The sequence below is a fragment of the Calliopsis andreniformis genome, chromosome 5, assembly GCF_051401765.1.
Source record: "Calliopsis andreniformis isolate RMS-2024a chromosome 5, iyCalAndr_principal, whole genome shotgun sequence".
In the NCBI taxonomy this organism is placed as follows: domain Eukaryota; kingdom Metazoa; phylum Arthropoda; class Insecta; order Hymenoptera; family Andrenidae; genus Calliopsis; species Calliopsis andreniformis.
Window position 1 is genome coordinate 16,708,038 of NC_135066.1, and position 24,559 is coordinate 16,732,596.

The window sequence follows — 24,559 nt, forward strand, 5'->3', positions numbered from 1 at the left end:
GGGAGAGGATGTTTTTTGAGAAAAGAGTGCTTGGGAAAGAATTTGTGCTGAGATAATGAAATTGGAGGCAAGGGTACGTAGTATTGTCTGTCTTATTTTTATGCTTTATCTAAATGAGATATTCGTTGATTGTAATGAAGAATTTAGATCATTAAATATGTAGTATTTGCCAGTTTTGGTGACCGAAAAGGGAAAAGATTTTTCTCTGAGCTTTTTGCCCACGCCTCACTTTTAATTTTTTACTATATTTTATTTGAATATCGATATCTGTAATATTAAGCTTTTTTCGTTGATATTTTAGTACTCAGTATCGAGCTTGAGGGCTTGAATATTCAAGGTTTGAACCGTTTCAAATTCTGAATATTTTCTTTGTGGAATTAAAAAAGACTTCGAAAAAGAATGCCCTGTGACCACGTTAATATTACCCTATTATTTTTCTAACACACATGATATAATGTTTCTACTCACTTGATAGATTTATCCACTGATTCACTTGCAACAAGGATTTAAATTATTACACTTTATACTACAACAGAAATTTAGAAAGTCCAAAGGGAATTTTGAAAGGTTTTATCCCAAAACGCTAATTTTGGGGCCAAAAATAAGGGAGCTGTAGCGGAGACGGAACTTTAATTTGCCATGTCGTTTTTGTTGTCGCGTCTGGCAACGCGTTCATCTTTTGTTCAACGTCCACTCTAAAGCCGCGTATACAGTGGCAAAAAAGTCTTAAGTCTAATACACACATCCATGGTATGTACTGACAATTGTGAAAAAGCGAAATAGTGTCACAGAGAGTTAGAAAACGTTGAACGATAATTTCTGATACGCCTATTCAATTTTTATTAAATTTCTGATAGAAACTCTGTCGATTTTCTCGATGATGGCACACCATCTGCCTTTATCTTATCTAACATTTCTAACAATTTCGTTTGGAAACGTGTTAAAAATGACAACCATAATAACCAAATATTATTCCCCATTTTCCACCTCGAAAATTCCATCGCAGAGTGCACATTTAATGCACGAACACGCTAAAACCGAATTTCACGATCATCTCCCCAATATCGCCCCAAAACTAATATCGATGCCTGAAAATAAGAACAACGAGAATAGTCGTTGTTTCGCCGACGTCACAACGTCATGCACCGACGTTATTACGAAATTGTGGGAGGCCAGCGCAGGAGTATACGTGTCGTTAACAAAGTTACATGTCAAGTGCAGCAACGCGCACGTGTCCACCCTGAGAATCCAATGCAATTAACGTCCACTAAATTTTAATGTCGTTTTCTGACCACCTGCGTTATCCGATAATTAACGTCCACGGCAATTTAAGATAATGCGTCGTGTTACTTACAGTCGCGCCATCCCAGTCACAACCATAATTACACACGGCGTGGTTTCGCGCTCGTACTAAAAGGTAGCAGAACGCTCTCCCCATCTTTTCGCTTACTGTGCCAGCGTTACGCAGTCTGCTTTTAATTTAACTGGCTGATGGAAAATAAAAACGACGGAGAACAAAGAAATTCTAATAAACAGAACTACGAAAACTAATCGTTTTTTTTAGATTCAGTCTTTCGACCCCTTCGCTGTCCGACTCGTGAGAGGGGACTAGGTAGAATGCAAAAATATGCAGGAGACGTACAAGCTCGCGCTGCAGGACTTTTACGATATCTAATGCCAAGAAAATGTAATTAAATTTTTATGAGTTTTAATATAATGAAAACTTTTCTGTTGTATTTTCGCTTGCATGGAAAAGTAGAAAAAGGTAGAGGGTAAAACTTTGTACTGTTGAGTCAGAATTTCTGAGCTTTATATTGTACACTGACTTGTAGATGTATAGTACTGGATAAAAGCAGGTTTAAGATTTGAAAGACAGCAAAAAGGCTATTATGTCACAGCTAGGAATTTTTCCTCTATTTTAGCAGTTTTCAAAGGAAGTACTAGCTATCTCGGAATTTCTCTTCTTTTTTTCAATTAATAAAAATGCAAAGAATTACTTTCTAGTTTCTTTTCTAGTTTTACTGTTTCGAAATATGAACTAGTTTTGATAGGAGGTATTAGAAATTAATAAATTTGACAAAGAAAAGACGAGAGATTAAAATATCTTGAGAACTGCTGCTCTATTCTCTGTTAAACATAGCTAGAAAATCTCCAGAATAAATAATTCACACTAATACAAAAATACATAAAATAAAGTTATTATCCTCATATAAAATTCTGTCTATATCAAACATTTTTGTTCGTCCGTATATGTACCTACCTACAGTACCACTCATAAGTATTCAAACAACGTTGAGGAAAATACAAGTCTCTTTATACTAACTAATGTATATTCTTCACATTTATTTCGTATTTCTACATCTTAAAATTAAGTACATAATAATTACAGTAACTATATTCTCAGCAACAATTAATAATTAACCTAAACAACTAATATCACTTGCTATCAATAAATCTACACTTTCCCAAATTCGCGAAATCGTTCGAATCCTTATGCATTCTACATAAACAATTTTTTCTTCTCATTTATTTTTTCCTGTATCACCTGCTTTCACGATTTCTGTCCTTCCCTTAAACTCACCCTCGAAGTTTCATCCCCGAGGGAGCTTCAGAGCCCAGCTTCTGGCATCGCCCAAAGAACGGGCAGTAACTCGTAATTTGAAGTAGAAATCGCGGGAGGAGCAGCGTTCGCGCAAATGAGACCAAACAGGAACGGAAATAAACGCGAATAAACGGGATACTCGTGACGAGATATGGGGCGCGCGACATAATTTCACTTCGCGGCGACTGGCGCAGTTCGAACACTGCAGCCTGTAGTTTCTCGGTAACTCGCAGGTACATACTGCCATTTCCGACCGACTACCGGAAATAACTTAACCAGCAGCCCTACGGGCATTCGAGCATTTGGCTTTCTGTCGACCATCAAGTATAGCCGTATCATAGCTACTGCGTTGCGCGTTTAGCCTGCCTTCAATCTTCTGCCACGGTTACGTGGAGATCTTTAACGTCGAGGTATGCTGAATGCTTCGTTTAGTACAGCTTCAATCGCGAACGAGGTGACTTGGCATTGCATTTTCAACTCTTCTGGCTTAAAATAGGATGAGATGTGCTTGGTATTAAAGAGTGGTGTTGTGGGAGAATGCTTCTTCCCAGAAGACGATTTCGCACGTATTTTAGGATTCAATTTGGAAACATTTCACGAGGTGGAATGGGAATTTTTTAGAGTTTTAGTGGATGTTTGGTTCTTCTAATTTTAGTTCGCAGTAATGGAAACTTTGTTAAGTTTAGGAGTCTCCTGGTATTAGAACTACTACTATTAGAATGCTTCATTTAGTACGGCTTCAATCATGAATGAGGCGACTTAGCATTGCATTTTTAACTATTCTGGCTTAAAATAGGATGAGATGTGCTTGGTATTAAAGAGAGGTCGTGTGGGAAAATGCTTGTTCCCAGAAGACGATTCTGCACGTATTTTAGGATTCAATTTGGAAACGTCTCATGAGGTGGAATGGAAATTTGTTAGAATTTTAATGGATGTTCGGTTCTTTTAATTTTAGTTTGGAGTATTGGAAACTGTTAATTTTAGGAATCTGCTAGTATTAGAATTACTAAAACAGTGTTGGTCTCATGTGAGGCGATGAGACAAACTCTTGGTCTCATGTGAAAAAAGAGAACGTTAAAAAAATATATCACTACAACTATTGAGACAAATAATTCCACAAACCTGCTGGATGATACATAACATAACGCCATTTCACGTTGAAAATTGTATGAGTACTGAATGTGATTAGGTTTCATGAGACCCAGAGTATGTCCTGTCGTCTCATGTGAGACTGTGAGACCTAGGGTAGGTCTCACGAGACCTTGTCTCGAAACATGTCTCAAGCTTCATCGTGTAGGGCTTACATAACATGGAATTGACTCGGAATAAAATTGAAAAAAATTAAACCTGTAGTATATGCAAGTGTAGTATATCCACTATGTTATATGTAGTATATGCATATGCAAATACTATTTTTAAACAAGAGTACCACCATTTTTTAAGTTCTCACTTTGCTACTTAAATTTTTGCATAAGCTCGCCTTATATTCTTCAATTTAATTCAACAGGACATTCTTTTCCCTAAATTTCTTTTAAACTGAATTTTCAATACAAGTATCCCAGTGTCAAATGGACACTGGAAAGAGAGACATGCAGTGTATTTATGGAACGAATGCAAAACATAGAAAAGATTTGGTCAGCAGAGGAGATGGATTCCGTCCGAACACATTTAAATTGTCGGAAAAGCTGTTTTTGCCTTTTGCAGCCAGACAGATTTAGCACACTCCTGGCAGCACCAAGAGAAGATTGAATCACTCTGCTATCTTATATATCGCATCTGTTGAGACTCACAATTCGCGCCCTTCGTGTTCCGACCTCCAGTAGTCCCCCGTTCGAGACGCTAGTGTCGCTCGCTTTTGTGTTTTGTTAGTCTTAACCAAAAAAAAAACCCGTTACCGTGGTCCTCGCCGTGTGTATTGTACACGACGCGATGCGAGACGTCGTTATATAGAACGTGTTCTTCTCGACACCAAATAATCCGCTCTAATAGCATCTCTATTGACTTATTGTTGCGAAAAAGCCAGCAAACGATTCGTTAGAGGAAATTGTAACACGATGAAATGCAGCACGTTTAATGGATTTTCAACAGGGAGTAAACACGATTGCCGAATGCGATATTCTGTTTCGCTGTTGAGCAGAACAAAGTGATAGACACGCTTTGAAATTGAAGCATGCTATTTCTAGTTACTATTGTCCAAATAAATCGTTTCAGCAATGTGAGAGGAATATGTCTGATTTTAATCTAGAAACCTGAGGCTATACAGAAATACAAATCAGGATATAAAGAAAGAGAAACAAATGAGCAGTTGAAACTTTATATTATAAACTTTTATATTATATGAATCGCAATGGTGATCAAGCCTTGCTGAGACAGGAGTCGTATTTCACCTATCAGAAATACTTGAGAGCCATATCATCTATTGAAACAGAATTTTATACCTACGAGTATTAATTATTTATTATACATTTCACAAAATTAAAGGATAATTCATTTTTGACCGAAGAATGGTCTATATTTGAGCTACTGTGACTTTATGAAAAAAATTGCACAGTAGTAGGCCTCAGCTCATTTGAAAGGACCAAGTCTCTACTCTATCAACATTGGATCAAATTTTCCTGAAGACACTTTTCTACTAAGCTGCCGAACGAGAAAGGGAACATGATTTTTGTCTAAATATTTTCCAAATTCAAGCATCTGTACAAAACTTAATAAATTTTTTCCTCGACTCATTTTACCATAGATTCGAAGACAGAAGCCTTTTCTTTTGAACGAGCTCCTCAAAATTGATCTACGATTTTTTTCTTCGATTCCCCTCACCTTGAATGAAAAATGCGCCCAGGCGTCAGAACTACTCAATGACGCGAAGTAATTAATTTAAAATAATTCCGTCAAAAGCCTGACTGAATCTTCTGAGGAAATAGTGCAAAAGGCAAGGTATTAAAAAAGGGAACCGATGGTCTTCTGAAGTACCAGCCACAAAATGTAATTTAAAAAATCCCAGAAACCACATGTTGCCAAAGGTAGTCCTTTGCAATTATTTTGAAAGGCAGGGTCCTACATTTTGGTTGTGAAGTACAGTGGCAACTCGGTGAGCTCTCTCTGCTAGCTCGCCGCCACAGCACCGCAAGCCCGTTTCTTGACTTAGGTGAGCGGTTGGCTCATAATTTTAAACCACGCGCTTCACAGTGAGCCCTAGCCGCCGTGATACCAACCACGCTGCATAATGGCCATGGTCAAATTGCAATGGTTGATGCAATCCACGGGATTAATGTTATTTCAAGCCCGTAGACTTCTGAAAGGTGGAGGCAATCCCGCGGAGCGAGCTCGCGTCTGGGTCACTAGCAGCGCATTTGCAAAATTGAAATCGCGTTAAAGCTTTTGTCTGCTTAGAGAGTTATGACGTGATTTCGTGATATTTGCCATGTTTGGCAGTGGATCGTTTCCTGACACCTCTGGTAGCTTTTGGCTTCACTCAACTCTCGGCTGCCAAATTGCTTTCGTACGTGAATTTAGCTGCTGTTCATTGTTTGAGAAAATTTCGTGGAAACATTGCAAAAGGTAATATAATTACACTGTGTTTTGGAATTTGTAAGAATTTTTTGTGTACGGTAGGATCTCGATTAATTGACGTTTAATCGACTTTCATTAGTTGATTTAAAATTGAAGCATGTAATTTTTTATGTTAACTTAACTTGTACTGATTTAGAAAATATTTATGGATAATTTACAAATATTAGAAGCATAAAATGTTGTGAACCCTCTATGTAATTATATCTACTGTTATTAATCTTCTTTCATAATAAATAGAATATAACTACAATTGTCATAGTAGTTATCTAATTCGAATGACAGTGTACTTCTCTAAAATTTTAGAATTTCAGTGATATCGAACAAGCTTATATTTATTTTCTAAGATTCCTTAATTTATAAATATGGAAAATTTGCTTCAACTGTTGATTTTAACGCGTCAATGAAGGCATGCTTAATTTAAATCATGTGCAAATCACGCCTTACTCCCGAAAACAGGTTAGGTCTCTTTCTTCCTCTGGTTGCTCCCCTGACGCGATAACTGATAGCAATTTGCGCCTCTGCAACAGCTGCTGTTGGGCGCAAAATTAACGCTCCAGTATAGTCGAACATAATTAACGACGTTAATAGTAGTCCGCTCATGGTTACTAGTGCATATTGCGGTTTGCCGAGGAGCAGCTGAACACACTTCCAACAATAGTCTATCCTCCGTTTCGTAACAATCAGTAACCTATTGCTTTATTTCTCTGCGCCTCGAGGTTTACTGTAATTATTCAATTATACCTCGCGAAATCTGATAATTGAAGGGATCTGCTCGATCTGAGTTTCTATAGTAGAATTTAATATCACGTTAGGACATTCCTCACAGATTTAATTCAGAAATCAGAAGAAATTTGTCATCGACTTACTACTAAGTAAGCAAGAGTAGTGACTATTGATTGGAATCTACTTGATACTCAATTAGTACCTATTTGAGTCTTAGCGAAATGACCTGAGATCTACTTGGAACCTAGCTAGACCTAATTGTAATCTGCTGGAAATACGTTTGAGACTTAAGGTCCGAAGTTAGAACCCATTTAAACTCTACCTGGAATTCCCTTGGGATTCTACTTGGAATCTACTTGGAATTTAACTGGAATCTACTTCAGACGCAATTTGAATTTATTTGAGACCAAGACAAGGTCTACTTCAGACGTAATTCGAATTTACCTGAGAATAAGTTAGAGTCTACTTGAGATCTACTCAACAGCCAAAACTCTCAAACGAACTCATCAACTTCTCTGCAACACAAAATGACTCTTAGCGATCGATCTGAGTACCAATTATATTTATCGCAGTTTAACTTTGGTGATCTGACGATAAACAGTGCCGTTTGCCTGGCAATGACTATTGACACAAATTCTGAGTCCCTTTATTTCTACATATCTAAAATCCCACGGAACCCATCACAGAATTAATCTTAAAAATTCATAAGAATTCATAAAAATTCACTAACAATGAGCTTTAACTTCATGCTTCCATGTGAGCATTACAATGTCGACTTTAATTGACTCTATCGTCTTTGAAGGAAGCCTATGACAATAATTACCGCAACTTGCAACGAAATTATGCTCTGAAGTCCAACAGGCCAGCCTGATATCCTAATACGCTGGGGCATAATTAATGGAATTAATATTGGCCAGCCCAAGGCTAGCCAGCTGGCGTATTGTGGTTGACCGTGGTCGAACGCGGACCACGGGTCAACGAACTATCGAAACTTCTCTTATAGATAGGTTTAACATCCGATATGAACGAGTCACTATTGCTTTTTCTACGCATGGTGTCCAACTATGCTATCGTGGAAATTTGCACATGCAAACTGTGGGAAAAATGAGACATAGGAATAAGGAAATATTTTTGAAGAGACAATCTAGTGAATTGCTTAAAAATACGATTCGGGGGGATATTTGCATTTCTTGAAATAGCTGAAAAAGAATATCTGGAACCCATATATAAATTGAATAACTTTGTCGTCTATACGTGGAGTTTGGTATCATTTCATGATTTAAATAAAAGAAAAGGAATTAACAATTTTTTGGCCCCTCATTTTATGGTAAAATAAAAGAGAAACGAAAGGAGAGACATAAATATTTCAGTATTTCCCTAGTTTCTAGTGTCCTCATATGATTATCGAAATTGCCTTATGTTATATCAGATAATAGAAGCTCCATGCTTCCAAAAGTATCGAAGCAGTCTCATTCATATCATAAACTCGGTTCAGTATAATGTACCCTTTAGATTCTATCTCGCAAAGCCTTCTGATCGTACAGAGGACAAAACGTTTGAACTAGTTTACAACTAAATTACTTCCGGACACAGAGAGGATGGCGCCGATGTTCAGGACTTTAAGACATAATAGTGGTAACCTGCGCATCCCTACAATTAACGGGACATCTCTATGGCTGTCCAGGGAGGTTAATTCTTGGTCTTGCCAAATGATTCCTACAGCGTAGCTGCTACGCTAACGTCTGCCCTTTGTGCTTGCTCAGCGAACATTGTCTGTGTCTCTAATTGATATTTGTTAAAAACCACCATTTGTGATAGTTCACCAACATGTACGAAAATTTTAACAAAAATGAGAGGATTTTTACATGCTTTTACAGGATTTTTTACAGCAATATTCTGTAACAAAATGTGTAATGCAAAGTGCATATTTGCAAGTGCAAATTTTAATTGTCACGAACATTCTTCTTTCAGAGATCCAAGTATAAACATTACATTTTTTATTTCGAATTTTCATAGTATAAAAAAATTCTTAATAAGTTTAATTCTTACCTTCTCATTTTCCTAAATTCTAAATTATGTATTTGTTTAAAGATTCATATTGCTCTAATTGCTCCACCAACGATAGAGCCACGTTAATCGTTGACTTTTTTACTGTTGGACGTCATCCCTTCACGAACACACGGGAATAAAACGTCAGTATGAAGCCGTGACGCTCAAGCTGATCATTGAACACACAATCTGATTCTAGCCAATTATAATTTGCAGCGTGAAAATAACAGGCGTCGAGGGCTTTTATTTACACTAACTGTTCAGTCGAAAATGTATGAAAGCGAAATAACTGACCGCTGGCTCGCTCTACGATTCAATTAATATTTGTTCGTATACCCTGCCTACATCGATGTTTTATTTAATACTGAGAATTATTCACTAAACACAACGCGATGGAACAAACATTTAAAAGAAAAATAGATTCGGTTGGGCGAATCGAACGTTAAAACCTGTCCGAGTAATATTAAAAATTTCGACTGCCTTTTTTACAGGAACAATTGCTGTATCTCGTGGAGTACAAAACTCGAAAATTGAATGTTATTGAACGTATGCGCACACAAATGTTTGTCCATTATTTCAATCTGCAGAATCAGATTCGGAAAATATTTTCAACTCTTTTTAAATACCTTGCAAATTCTATTCCTTTACAAATTTCAGTGGAATGAAAAATAGCGAAATATGATGAAAACCATGAAGAATTATACGCATAAAATAGAATCATTTTGCTGTACATTTTCTGTTCATTTTTGTAAGTTGGATGACTCTTTTCTTGGCTATACTACTTGCTGTGAGCCTATGTAGGCAAGCCAGGTATTTTTGGTTTCTGTTACACGGGGAAACAAAGGTGTGATTCATTTAACGATGGTTCTTATTCAACATGCAAAGAGGCGATGATGCAATCGGGCTAGCAGAACCAAGTAAATAATGTAATAGATTAAGTTCGTAATGCTGTGCAAGTAATTCCACGGTATCACGAAGATAGTACAATAGCACGATGGTCGACGAAGCATAATCACGCTGCAGTCGTTACTCTCACAATTTTCCCCGTAAAATTAAGCCGACTGGCGGACGTGGTCGGAGCTGACGTTGAAATAGCGACGTTACCCTGACCATCCACCACTTTCATGGCGTTTAACTCATGCTGTCTACAAGAACGCAGAGGATTTAAGTTTAAGCCGAGAGCATTCGTTATTAGCGCTACAATACACCCTCCATATGTTATTTTTGTTGAAGCAGACAAAGTGAAGAATATTAGAAAAATATATTATTTGAGGAAATAATGTTTGTGTAAGTAAAATATTTGAAAAATTATACGCAATGTTAATCTACATGGCTGTGACCTAGAAGGAAATGAATGGATAGAAAACAAGTTTATTTAATGTTGACTGTAGTACAAAGATTCAAAAATTTAATAAAACTGCCGGTGATGAGGGCAGTTAATGTTTTAATAAAGAATTTGCTTAAAAGGAAATATTTACAGTTACACAACAGTAACCGTGGAACGATACTTTTTGAAGTAGAACTACTATACTGGTACTCTCATAATGGTACTTCCATGCGTTATGTATTCTCAAATACATCTTAAATGCGTTAGTTACGGTTTTCCCTCTAGGTTGTAGTTAAGCTTAATTTCTCAGCTTTGTTTCAATTTCTCAGCTCAAGCAATTTATGATTTTTGAATGTTCAAATTTTTAAATATTTAAATATCCAAGGTTTCAAATATTTGAGTATTCAAATATCCAAATATCCAAAATTTTAAACATTCAAAATTCCAAATATTTAAATATTCAAATTTTCACGTATTCAAATTTTCAAATTTTCAAATATTCAAATTTTCACATATTCAAATTTTCAAATATTCAAATACCTGAAATTTCAGGTATTTAAATATCCAAAATTTCAAATATTCAAATATCTAAAATTTCAAATATTTAAATATTCAATTTATAATAATATAAATATTAAAAATTTCAAACATCCAAGTATTCACAGATCGAAAAAACATCCTATAACTGAGCACATCTGTATCAATATTGTTGTTTGAAAGAGAGAAGCTGTTAATTACAAGTAATTTCTACCTTAACCATACAGCAAAGTAAAAAATCCGCAACAGAAAAAGCAGTCAATAAAAAGAAGCCAATTATTTGTACGTACATAAGCATCAAACAAGACCCGCCCAGAGCAGAATCTTCTCCATTTTATTTACAGTAGAAAACGACAGATCCTTCGCGCCGAGCTAGCAGAATGCAGCAGAGGAACGTTACTCGTAGGTTTCCCCGTTCGTTGAGCAAAGCTATCGTCGCGAACGGTGGTAAAATTCATATTCATTAAAGCGATTTCATTAATGCTGCAATTTTTAATTTGTCTTATTTATAGCCCACGATCCAACCGGTTTCATTTCCCGCCTGCCGCCGCGCCCGTTACGAAAGTTATTTCGGATTCAACGAGAACCGCTGGCCGTATTTACAGCGAGCCCCACGGCCCGCGAAGAGGTTAATATTGTAAATGTAATCCCGCGGAATCCGAAGAAACGTGAAACGGTCCGTGGCGATCCTGTAATGGCGGTCTTCCCGTCCTTACAATTTCCTTCGGGGAATTGGACTACATCTCAGCGAGGTGACGCTGATGGGATATAAAATTTCATTTCGTAACCCCCCGTCTAAATCCGTTTGTAACGCTCGACGTTCGCGATTTTATTTTCAATAAGTCCTCTGATCCCTTTAAACGGTTATTATCGTTACTGTTCCTTCTGTTCTCTGTGAAACATGGAGGAGAGACCAAAGGCTATTCGACGAAGCTACTATAATCGTTGCCCTTTTATAGGGTTCTTAACTGTAGGGTAGGGTTTTGGGAAATTATGGGGACTTCATTAACTTTTTATTGCTCGTAGGAACGAGCGTCCGTGATTAGTGGTATATATTTGAACTTGGGTAAGGTTTAAGGATTTTAAAATTCGAAAAATCAGGATTCCACTGAACCTACCCTCTTTAACTAATACTTTTAAGATTTAGTTTAGCGTTAGTTACGATACGTGGGTACTTCAATTTCGTCTATTGCAATTCGTTAAAAAGTGAGGGATGTACCTATAGGTATTAAACGTGTAATTTTAATTCAATGTTCTGAGATTTACTCGTTTCTGGTAACTATACCGTGAGTGTTTCATCTTTAAGTAATATTAATTTTCATAATTGGAATTTCCCGAATACATCTTATGCCTTTCAAAAATTCTCCTCTCTCTCATTCTTTTCTTCCTACCAGAATTTTAAAATTGTCCAAATATATCTCATGACTTTTATCACAAATTCTTCTGCCTCTCACCCCTTTCATCCCTCCAGAATTTCTAATAACCATATCGTGACTATTTAAATTAAATTAATAATATTAATTTTAATAATTAAAATTGTCCAAATATGTCACATGACTCTTCAAAAATTCTTCTTCCTCTCACCCCTTTCCTCTCTCCCAGAATTTCGAGTGACCATATCGTGAAATATTTCAATGTTAAGTAATATTAATTTTCATAATTAACATTGTCCAAATATATCTCATGACTTTTATCATAAATTCTTCTTCCTCTCACCCCTTTCCTCTCTCCCAGAATATCGAGTGACCATATCGTGAAATATTTAAATGTTAAATAATATTAATTTTCATAATTAACATTGTCCAAATATATCTCATGACTTTTATCACAAATTCTTCTGCCTCTCACCCCTTTCATCCCTCCAGAATTTCTAATAACCATATCGTGACTATTTAAATTTTAAATAATATTAATTTTAATAATTAAAATTGTCCAAATATGTCACATAACTCTTCAAAAATTCTTCTTCCTCTCACCCCTTTCCTCCCTCCAGAATTTCTAGTAACCATATTGTGACTATTTAAATTTTAAATAGTATTAATTTTAATAATTAAAATTGTCTAAATATATCTCATGCCTCTTTTCACAAATTCTCCTCCCCCCTTAGCCTTTTCTCTCCCTCCTGGACCTTCGTTCCGATCCAGCGTCAAAATTTCGACGCCCTTTTAGCAGTGCAGCGAAGGTTCGGTGCTCGGTTGCGAACCAGAATTTTGAAATTCCAACTCGCGTCGAATATAGCGCGGCAAAGCTTTTCGCGGCTTTGTAACATCGTCAACCGTTCGCCTCTCCATCCCCACTTGCAACCCTTTCGACAAGTTCGCGTTCCAGCGACGTGGTCGCGTTGAACCCTCGTTACACGCGGATCGAACGCAATGTCGCGACAACGTCAGGAATCCTCGGTTGGGAAGACCGAGGACAATCGCTTTTCGCGGAGCGTAAGTGGAATGTCGATTAACTGGAGGCGCAGCGAGAAAGATATTTCCTGGCGAACAGTTCAAGGAACACGAGTGAACCCTGAAGAGCGAGAGAGTGACAGACAGGGGCTGTTTCGTTCGCGTCGTTTATTCTACCCATCGATCCTATATATCGTTCAAACTGTAATAAAGCTACGGTAATTAACTGTAGGCGGCTATGGGAACCTATCTTCCTGTTGAGGAAAACTCTTGACAGGGAATCTATCCTGGGGCTTTCCTTGTTGATTTTGATGGAACTTTGTCGATTTGTGGACTAGATACAAGGAAAGGTGGAGTTTTGTTTAGTGTAGAGGGTAGTCTGAAGGATGGAACTGTGTACCGAGATGTGGAAAAGGTGGAAGTGAAAAAGGTAGCTGTTTTGGTCCTGAGTTTAGGGTCAGGTGTGGCCATATTTTGTTTAATATTGATTTTCTAATCATTTTTTTCTTTCTGCTTACTTTCTGGAATGAAATTAGTGAAAGGACGATGTAAGAAAGAAATTATTTTCCTCGTTTGTTATAGATTACTTTGACCCCTTCGTGTTTTTAGTCAACTTCCATTTTATCTCTCAAAATTTTACCTGTCCAATTTTCGAGAAAAAAATTTAATTACAAAGTTTTCTAAGGTAAAAAAGTGTAAAAAACAGAAAACTTTGTAAGTATCATGTATCCTAGTGTCACGTATCTTTTTCTAAGAGTTTTCGCTCACTAGCAGTCCCTCTTCTAGAGAAATACTCTACTCCTTAACAAAAATCTCTTTTTAAGAACATTTCCTTTTTCATAAAAGTTTTCCCTTTGCTTGCGAAATACTGTTGCTTAAAAAAATGTTAAAGGAATCCACTTTCTCAACGAAACTCTATCTTAAAGGTAACTCTGCTTTTTAAGAAATATCTCCCCGAGTGAAATGTTCTCTATAAGAGCGTTCTTCTTCAAGAAAGTTCTTCGTTCTTGAGCAAACATCCTCGTCATATTTTCTCTCTCGAGCCGTCAGACGCTAGATCGATACTTCGATCAAGTCCAAGTACAGGACGCGAGTGTTTTCGACATATAATTGCCTCTTCAAAGAGACGTTTCGCTCTATGAGCTCGCATTTTGGCGTTAGTTCGTCAAATTATTGCAAGAATATTACAAAATAAGCAGGAAATAACGTGCATGATCTTATTATTATTATCTATTGCTTATATATGGTTAAAATACAAGGATATATCATTTTTCTGTAATTTCTATCTGCGCAGAGTGGTTTAAAAGTTGAATAATTTTCTGACGGGTGTTGACTATGAAAATTGTAAACTGTTTTTATTTGAAAATAAATATGTTATAACTGACTCTACGTCCCTACTATAATATTATTTGTTACACATTTTTCTGTGTGTTTTGTAATATTTACTTTTCTTGTTTCCGAACACTGTATGCTTGTAAAATATTTAAAAATAAAAATGATAAATTTCTACGTATAGAATGCTGTGTGTTTCTTCATTTACCGTAGTTGTTTTTAAAAAGTAGTCATTCAATTTCAACAGAAGTCTACGTAGACATCGTTTTATATGAAGCACGAAAGTATATCTTTTATAAATCTAGAGAACCACTGTTATTACTATAGAAATTTTAATGAAACTTCATAAATTAAAATACTAGCCCCTTAGACACATTTAATGAGACTAACTGATCCTAGTTCTTATAGCTTTGTGGAAATCCATAAACTGTACATTAAAACGTATGAATAATTATTTACTTGACCATGGTAATGGCAGCTCCAGAACAAAATTAAATTGCATCCCCAAAGAAAATTGCTTCAAATGAAATCAGCATCGAAGTGGTTAAAACGACTGGCTTCCCATTTCAACAGCCCCCTTGCGTAACTTTCGAAAGATTTATTTCCGTCACACGTCGACCCTTCATGACTCTTAATCCCTCAAAATTCCAGGCCTCGCACGACCCAATAGAAATTTCCGTAAGGACGCACTTTTCGGAGGCATTGTGTCCGAAACGCTCTCGTGAAAATTCGCGACACGTAGGTTTCCTCGACGGCAACGTGCAATCAACAGCGTGCATCGAATGCCCTTTCGAAGCGAAACAATCGCTGCCCTGATAGTGACTGTCGCGGAATGACTCTCGGACCGATCGACAGAAGAAGTCGGCTGCACGCGAAATAATTGGATTTGGCTTTCACTCACCCTGAAATTCCTTTCTGGCTGCGCTGACGGAGGTAACGATGTTGGCCACGTGTCCCAGCACCGTGGCGAACAGCAGCAGACCGAACAGCAGCTGAGCTATCACGAACAAGTACTCCCCTTTGCTTCTCGGTCTGCAAATAGAAGGAGGGGAACTTCGAGCCAAGTGGACAGACAAATTTTTCAATTTCTTTTTGAGATCGTTATAGATATTCTTAACCCCTTCGTAACTCCACTTGCTACGATGGGAAAAGAAGGTTTCTTATTGATCTTGATGTGTACGTGATAAAAAATTTTAGTCTTGTATTTTACCTTTTATATTGATTATTTCGTGTATTTAAATTTTCGAATTTTCAAATTTCCAAACTTTCAAGTGTTCAAATTTTCAAACGTTCAAGTGTTCAAATTTAAAAATTTTTAAATTATCAGATTATAAAATTGTCATATTATAAAATTTTCAAATTTCCAAACTTTCAAATTTTTTAATTTTCTAATTGAAAAATATTTTAACAGTTAACGTAGCAAAAAACTTTAGTTGGTACCAGCGATAATATAATACTACCCTTAATAATTAAATGCCTTCCTAAATCTAAATTAAAGAACAGGAAGAAGTATAATTTGCAAAACTAAGAAGAAGGAAAGCCTACGAAGGAGTATAATTTTAATTAAATCTCAAAGTACTGTAAAAATGATTACCTAGGTAGATCACCGATGGTGGTGAGCGCCAGCGTGCACCAGTAGTAGCTCTGCAAGTATTGTTTCACGACATCCGCAGTCTCAGAGTCGCTGAACACCCAGTTCTTACTGCCGAATCCGTTGTTCTTATAAATAATGTGATAGAGGCACCCGTTCCAGTGAAAGATCACCAGTAAATAATGTATCAAGGAGGTGGAGCGGAATAAATTCGGATAGTTCGTGTGTCGCTCGGTCCTGTCCATGAACGCCCAGAACCTGCGTGACAATGGGACCAAGGAAATTGAATGAGATTCCAGGCCGATCGTCATAGAGGCGCGATAAATTTCGAGATTCCTATTAAAATATTGCGCGGGAGAATTTGTTCATGCGGTCGACGAGGAATTTTCACTCGACCCACCGACAAAGGATAGTTGACGAAGAATGCGCGCGTCTGACTGACCGCGTTTCGTTTGCTTCCCGTGCTATCCCTCTTTCCTCTGACCCTTTTTTTCTCGTTGTTATCACCCGAACTTTTGTTTGGCGCCACAGCGACCAAAACTTTCTACTTCTTCATCGTTAATGGTTATATCTTGGTCTTGTGTTCATTGGAAAAGAAGAATTGGAAATTCGATTGTCTCTTCGTTTTTGTGTTTTATGAGTTTGAAATTTGTAAACAGTAAGAAACTTTGTATTTACTAAATGCAGCTGCTGGCAACTGTTCAAGTGTTTGTTTAGGTGTTTGTATTATGCTGTAGTATTTTTAATTAGTTTCATTTGGTAATCTTACTGAATAAATAAATTTTATATTCTGAATATATGCGAACAGTGTGGTTAGCGGGTAATTGGTATTCTTATGGGCATTGATATTTAAAAATTATACCACTCATACATACGGAGATGAGGTATGCCCGATTATTGTCGGTAATTATTTTTGGAATAATAATGTTATCGAGATTTTCGATGCACAATAAATGCAAACAGAGGGTGGGAGCGTAATTTGTATTACAATCGAAAAAGGGGTGTTCTTTCGCGGAAAAATGAAATGAACCTGGAATAATGCTTTACTTTATGAAATTCCAATTTTAAGGTAATTATACGATTTTAAATTCAAAATATTCAGCAAATAAATTAATCATGTATGTATATTGTAATATTTTAGTAGATATTGATACTAGAATTACCAAATCAGTTCAAGTAAATGCTCCAATTTTCCAAAGAAAATTACTTTTAAATTTTAACTTTACAAAAATGTTATGCACCACCCTCTGTACAGTATAAAATTAAAAAATACTGCAATATACTGTTCCACTCACCGATATATCTTTACGAGTCTAAAACTTCGCAGTATACTGTTGAATCCTATAGATAAGTATAAAAAGTCGAGGGGCAGCAGGCACAGGATGTCCATGTAAAAGGTGGTACTGTTCGTGTAATGATTCCGCAGTTTCGTCGCGTCTGTTTGCAACACACCGTCCTCCAAGTATCCCGTTCGTATGTGAAACACTATGTCCAACACGTATAAAAAATCGGAGAAGTAGTCCAAGCAGAACCACACCCAGCGTGTTTCGCCTGTGTAACAGAAAAACATCCCCTCGATTGTTCTCAGCGAAGTTATACGAAGAAAACACTCTGTTTGTCACGATACCCATTGGGAATTTGCTTTTTATCTATGTGGTAATTGCTGACGATAGGTAAAAATTCTGTTCGATAGCACAGTAGAGGTATAGCTTTTTTAAGTGTCTTATTAGTAAGACTGGTTTCAAGTGTAACAGTACTTTTTTAGATTATATTTCTTATGAATTTTTATTCTGTAAACTTGTTCATTTTTAGTGAAAAATATGGAGGAATTCTTTCTGAGAATTGTGACAAGTAAAGAGTTAAATTTCATAGTTTCAATTTTCATTGACTAATACTACTGAAATCACAAGAAGATACAAATTTAGATTTCAGACTGTGACAAAGTTGGACTGAACTAGACTGTTTATAACTTACTATAGTTATTGTATATACCTATTCCATAAAACACTAATAACTTGATCCATTCATACGCATTGCATTTCTCTAGAAATATTGCATCTAAAATTCGAAAATTTGCTTTAGAAGAGGATGTCCGAGTAAATATTCTTTTCAGGTCATTGCCTGGCAAGATTTCAAAATCACTGCGACGGTGCCCTTTAAAGCGCTCTCACATTACAGAATAATGGAAGACAATTTATATTTCGCATTAGAAGTAAATGATAACCCCGTTGCGAAATGGTAACGATAAAAAGTGAATCAAGCTATCTGGTTCGAATCATTTTCCATTACTTTCCGTTACTTGAGATAACAGATGGAGTCGCATAAAGGAAGGACTAACCATTTATCTCTTGGAAGGCGAACCTGTAGATGATGACCCAGAAGTTGTACAGAAAGGCGAGGGAAACCACCATTGACCAATAATAGCAGAGGCGTCCCGCGGGATCGAAGATGAAGGACCAATTAGGGCCACGCGCGCGAAAACCCTTTGTTCCTGGTTGTGCAGGGTAGCCCCTGCTACCGCGTTGCTGCTGTTGCTGCTGCACCGTGTACCTCCTGCGGACAAATCGATTCTGTTAGCTGGAAAAATGACAGAGAAGCTTGGGCCTGAGGTGTGTCTTGTGGCAGAGCTGAGGGATAACAAATTGAGATGGAAAAGAAGAACGTTTAAAGTCGAGGTTGAAGTTGAAACTAAAGGTTCTTGAAAGGGAGAGGGTTACGTGTGACATACTGTTCCTTTTGAAATTTATACGTATATCCTTTACTCACAGGAAAATCACTAATTTTATTAATATACATCTATTTCTACTTTTTACTTTTTATGAAGTCTGGATGCAGTACTTGCAATAGGTATTTTGGAAAAAATAGGAAAGAGGAAAATAGATTGGTGAAATGAATTATCTACAGAGATTTTAAACTAAGATTTTATAGAGTTATGGATATAATGAATAGACGTTTTATAAAGGAGAAAAGTAGAAGAGAATGTTATAAGACAGATAAAGTTAATTAGGCTGGTATTGATTTTACCCTTTTTTGTGCATCAGTGTATCTCTAAAGTACAAGTGGACTTTTTCATTAACTCATACTCTATACTGACGTGTAATAATATACATATATATCTATGTAATGAACAACTCCATCCTGGACCATTTAATTCTGCCTCATAATATTTCTTTGCACCTACGTGAAACCGCTTCTAAGATATTAATAGTCCTAATTACACGATCCATCCTAAGTACACTCTATCTATACTATAGTACACTATACTTCATGAAATATTTCTAAATACTCCACAGACCAAAAATAGAAAAAGAAAATAAAAATTTTACTTTCATCCCACCTGTAACGCTGATTTAATAAAAGAACTACCAAGCACAAATACATTTTAAGTATTTCAGAAGGTCATTCATAATTATATCACGCGACAAGCGTCCTCTCGATCTTCTATTTTAATCAGAGAACTGTTTCTTGCTAAATATTCAAAGTTTCAGGTCACTGTCGGCCGACGAGGCACGCATTCACTGTAAAGTATCAACCGCGCGCGAAACACGTTGCGTCAGCGTGGGTGTACGAAAAATTACAACGATTTACCGTGCTGTTTCGCCATTGTGTACCATGCAGAGATCTCTGTGTGCCCAAGCGTCGCGTGTTTCGTGCTCGAGACACGGGGATGGATATAACACGCGGGCAAAACAAAGTTGCCTCGCTTGCGAAACACCGAGAGAAGTTTCTGTTTATCTGGCTGCGTCAAACTAGTTAGAAGTTGAACGCTTGCATGATGTAACTGCAGGTCGGCATAACTCAAATGACTGGGCCGCTGTGTCTCTGTCTCTTTCTCGTGACGTTCGCCCGCTGGAATTGCTTCGATGCGAGCGAGAACGCGCATGGTTCGTTTAATCGGACCAATGATATTCTAAGGGGAATGCTTAGGGGAAAATGTTAATTCATCGCGTACCCTTTGCTTGGGGATGGCCACTTACTGGGGGATCCAAAATTCAGGGGTATTCGTTTCAAGACAGAGCAGTCTCAGCTCCAGGATTGGGTTCTGTGTAATTCTGAGAATTTTAGTGAGATTAAATTTTTTAGAGGTTCATGAAGAATCCTAGTAAGAATATGAGATGTGCAGGAAACTGACAGGGATGATGCTTTTATTGGGTCTCATTAAAAGCGTTCTAATTATGTGAGATTTCAGGGTAACCTACGACTTCTCGCTCTTTAGGTACTGATTGTGAGGACGAGATATCTCGGTTCTACGATGTCGTAGGTGTAATGCCACCGTCGAGATATCTCGCTATCATGATAAAGCGAACATTGAAAGAATTTTTTCATTAAACACTTCGGATCAATATTAAAAGTACACGAGATATCTCGTCCACAGAGTGTCCAAGCAAAAGTAGGTCATGTAAGTATCTCCTTCGTTTTTAATAACACGAAAATCTGAAAAATCAAAAAATATAATCCGACATGAAAAATTGATCTTTCATTATTCCATTATTGAAAACAGAGGAAATATTTAGGTGGCTTGCTTTAGCTTGGACACCCTGTATAGCATTGTACAGACATCACAGTAACGAGATATTTCGTTCCTGGTATTGTACCTGCATGATCATGGTAGCAAAATATCTCATCGGTAACATTGTATCTACGATTTCGTAGAACCGAGATATTTAGTTCTAGATAGCAGAAGGATTAAACAGAGTATTGACAAAGGCTGTACCCTCCCAAAAAACTTCTTAAATTAAAAAACAGAAATAGTCGTCTATAAATAAAGACCCCAGGAGAAAAACTTGATATATCTACTGGGCTGCAAAACAGTTTTAAATCTTGTAAATCTTTAAACTCCTCCTTAAACATTCCAATTTCTCGTCGACTTATCACATTATTCACCTATTTCTCACGAACTTGTCAAGTTATATCCCCCTACACGTTTTAAAAAAATGCTTACATCTCGGAATTCTCCCCTGTCGCTTTAGATAATTAAAATACTCCATCTCAGCCACCAAATGACATCAATAGTAAAAAATCGAAAAAAATGGACTTATCGAGTTCTTCCCTTGGAATCTTCAAGTATGACCTGTATTTAAACCTAGATAAATCAACTGTTCCAAGAAACGAAGCAGTACCAGCATCGAAACAACGAAAATATCCTACTCGCAGGTGGCGCAAGCTACACCAATCCATCGGACAAACAAACCGCGTATAATTCAATTTCGACCAAGTAGGTGTGCAAATCGCTCTTCCCCCCATTGTACACCCGGGCGCAAATTCTATCAGGCCACGTTGATCGAGCTGAGCGTCCTGCCCGCCAGACACGGAGCTCGATCACCGTCCTCGGAACGGCCGACAATCGATATACCCCGACTACTTACGTTTCGGTGCCGTTGCAGCTGCTATTGCTGAGATGATTGACGGAGGCTGGCGTGTGCAGGTGCGACTCGTCCCGCGACGACGTCAGCGCCACTGTGTATGGTAACTTGAATTTGCCTTTCAGGTGGTCCCTCCTCTTCGGCTTGCGGCTTATGTCGAGCTCGCTCGCCCCACGGTTCACGTAAGCCCCCTGAAGCGAGTCGCGGGACGAGCTGAAGTATCGCTGCGACACAGAGTACACCTGCACCGAGGCAACGCACGTTTATGAGCTTTTGTCAGGCGATTAGTGATTTTATGGGAACAGTGATTTCTGGGCATTGTTTGGGAGGGATTAGTATAGTGTTTTGTGTAATTACTGCATTTATGATTAATTCGGTGGTTTCGAGGCAAAATAGGGGGAGTGATAGATTTCTGTTTTGGAGACTGTTGGGGGCTTTAAATATGAATTCTGTGAGAGATGGATCGATATATGCATCTGGATTAATGTATTGTTCATGGCTGTGCGAACGAAAGTTATGCCTTGTGTTTTTTTCTTGTGTCTGTGCTATGTGTTCTATGTGCCAAAGAGTATTATTATTTTAGTTTCTTTCATTCATGTATTGTATTAGTGCTCCTTATTTTTAGCTTCACGTAGTTATGTACGTGTTCGAATATCCTTGTCATTCTGTAGTATGGATTTGTATTTTATTATGTTTAAAGTTTATTTGAAAAGAATAATAAAATTATTAGAAATATACTAAAGTAGAATAGACTCAGACTTAACTCCTTCACCTACAATTTTCTTTTGTAATGCTATCACCTTCGCTGCCGATCTGAAACGGGTAACTATCCCAAACTGCCAGCCATAGAGCTTCCATTGAGCGACCATAGGTCCCTCACGCGATGGTGCGTGATCGGATACTTGCAGAAAATCCTCATCACGCGTTACCGCGTAATCCGCAGCGAAGATATTGTAAAAAGTGCACGAATCAGCCTCGTCAAAGTATGGCAAGGGGTTAAGTTCCCGCAAATAAGTTCCCACTGTAATTAGTCAAAACTGAATCGGTGAGTTGAAGAACAGTACAAGTCTAAAAAACACTGTGAGATATTTGGTCCCAATATGCAGTTCTACGTACTTTACATTTCTGGACCCTTTAATATTAAGTCTACTATTTTTTTCACGTGACTCAATTCACTTTGGCTCTAGGGTTTAGATATAGCTTTGAAATGATTTGAAAATTGCTAATTTTGGACTTGTAGAGCTTTCTTTCGCGCTGTTTAAAAAATGAGACCATTAGACGTGATTGAACAGTGTCCACCTACGTGCGTAAAGTTAAGAATAATAGATTAGAGTGGAATGGATTTTTGTACAAGAGGGTCCAAGCGGTCGTTGCAGGAAGTTGATACGGATAATTTATTTGATTAAGAGTAGAGCTCCCGTTTTATTCTTCCGGCTGGAGGAAGATTCGTTCTTTTGCACAATCGGTGACCCGTTTTTACCTCCCGCGAATCAAGAATTGCTTTCTCCTTTTATTGTTTTTATCTGCAGTATTTCCTCTTAATGGAACGAATGAGATTTATTTCTGTCAGAATGTTGAATTGTTGATCCCCTCTGCGCATTATATACTATTCACTTCGATATTCTTTAACTATAAATTAACGATAAAATTGCAACTCGAGCATCGCAAAAAGGGAACAACGAGAATGTAAAAAGAAATAAGAGATAATAGTATAAATTGTGATTCAGACAGAATGTAAAAATTCTTCTGTTTGCAATACTTGAGTTTATTCTTCTCGTAACTTTAATTTACTTCACTGTTATATGCACAAAATGTTTCACTAACTATTCTCACTTTTAAATACGGCAGACGTAAATCATTTTTATTTCACAGCCCTTTCATGCTTCTAAAGTGCAGCCTCCATTTCGAGAGCCAGCGTTTTAATTAAAATATTTATCAATGAACTAGAGAAGGCAGTGATCTCTAAGTCCTCATTTTGTGAAATTAATTTTCGCGACAATTTTAAAATAGAGACATTCAATATATAATCAGACACATATCAGTAAACTTTAATTCGCCTAAATTTTTATTATTAAGTAATACTAAACTACCCCAAAAAATTCCCAACCCCCAACTTTGTTTACTGCCTCCCTCATTCATCGTCGTAATTTAAGATACAACAAAGAATAGAAGCCATAACACGAACCTGCTGCTGCTGATGATAGTAATGATGCGTGGGCGTGTCGCGACTCATGCATCTGCTGCTGACCAGTTCCAAGAGGCTCTGTCTGGAGGGCAAAGCGCTCCTGGAGACGTTGTCTACGCTTTTCGTGTCCTCTTCTTTGTCCCTCCTTCCCCCTGACTTGCCATCCCCAGCCCTTCCTTGCTTATCCTCGCGATGCTTTTCTCCCCCGCAGCTCAAAGCGGAAGTGGAGCCCCCGGTGTACCGATCCCTCCCCCCGCCACCACTCGATGTGATCACATCTGCAACATCAAAAAGGACCATTCTATTTTCTTCTCCTCCATTTTTTCCCACTGTTGTTGCCACATTCGAGACCAGTGTATTTTAGGGCGAAACAGTCCTCAACGATCAAGAGTCCTCTAAGCGTCGAAATGACTTAAATGTTGGTCTTTGGTTAAAGGTGGTTCTACGCTACTCGTTATATAACAAACTCATGTGAACTTTTTAGAGAACAGACAAGAGAGATGTTACTCATATGTTTCTTTTCTGTTTTCTGAAAAGAGGGATGTTACGCATATGTCTCTTCTTTGTTTTCTAAAAAGTTATATAACATGTAGTGTAGACCCACCTTAACGAGAGGGGTTATACTCTAAACCAGTGGGTGGACCATTGATATCGAATGTGTTAGCAAACATAAAACGCTAGAAATTTGAAGCGAATGGTCGAATCGAATATGACGTGCAGGGTTCTGGGCTAACATTGTTAAACATCATATAACGGGCAGAGATCGATGTCAGGCATCGAATTTCAGGGCGCTATGGGCTGATGTAATAATTAGCAGAGTTACCGCACAAAATGGGATGGATTGATGATGGTATAGATGATGGAGAACCCAGGGGAAGGGGTTACCT

At 37.5% G+C, this 24,559-nt stretch overlaps 1 protein-coding gene across 1 annotated transcript in view; it reads right to left on the minus strand.

Annotated features, from left to right (window-relative positions):
• The window catches only part of LOC143178977 (cyclic nucleotide-gated channel alpha-3), an 81,054-nt gene extending 57,082 nt beyond the window's left edge, over nt 1–23,972 (minus strand). Inside the window, exons 1-6 of the mRNA XM_076377927.1 lie at nt 23,673–23,972; nt 21,491–21,729; nt 18,463–18,677; nt 17,420–17,675; nt 16,128–16,382; nt 15,435–15,565 (exon numbers count right to left, since the gene is read on the minus strand). Coding sequence (XP_076234042.1) covers nt 15,435–15,565; nt 16,128–16,382; nt 17,420–17,675; nt 18,463–18,677; nt 21,491–21,729; nt 23,673–23,972 — 1,396 coding nt within the window. The remainder of the gene's footprint in view (nt 1–15,434; nt 15,566–16,127; nt 16,383–17,419; nt 17,676–18,462; nt 18,678–21,490; nt 21,730–23,672) is intronic.
• Between the last annotated feature and the right edge of the window lie 587 nt (nt 23,973–24,559).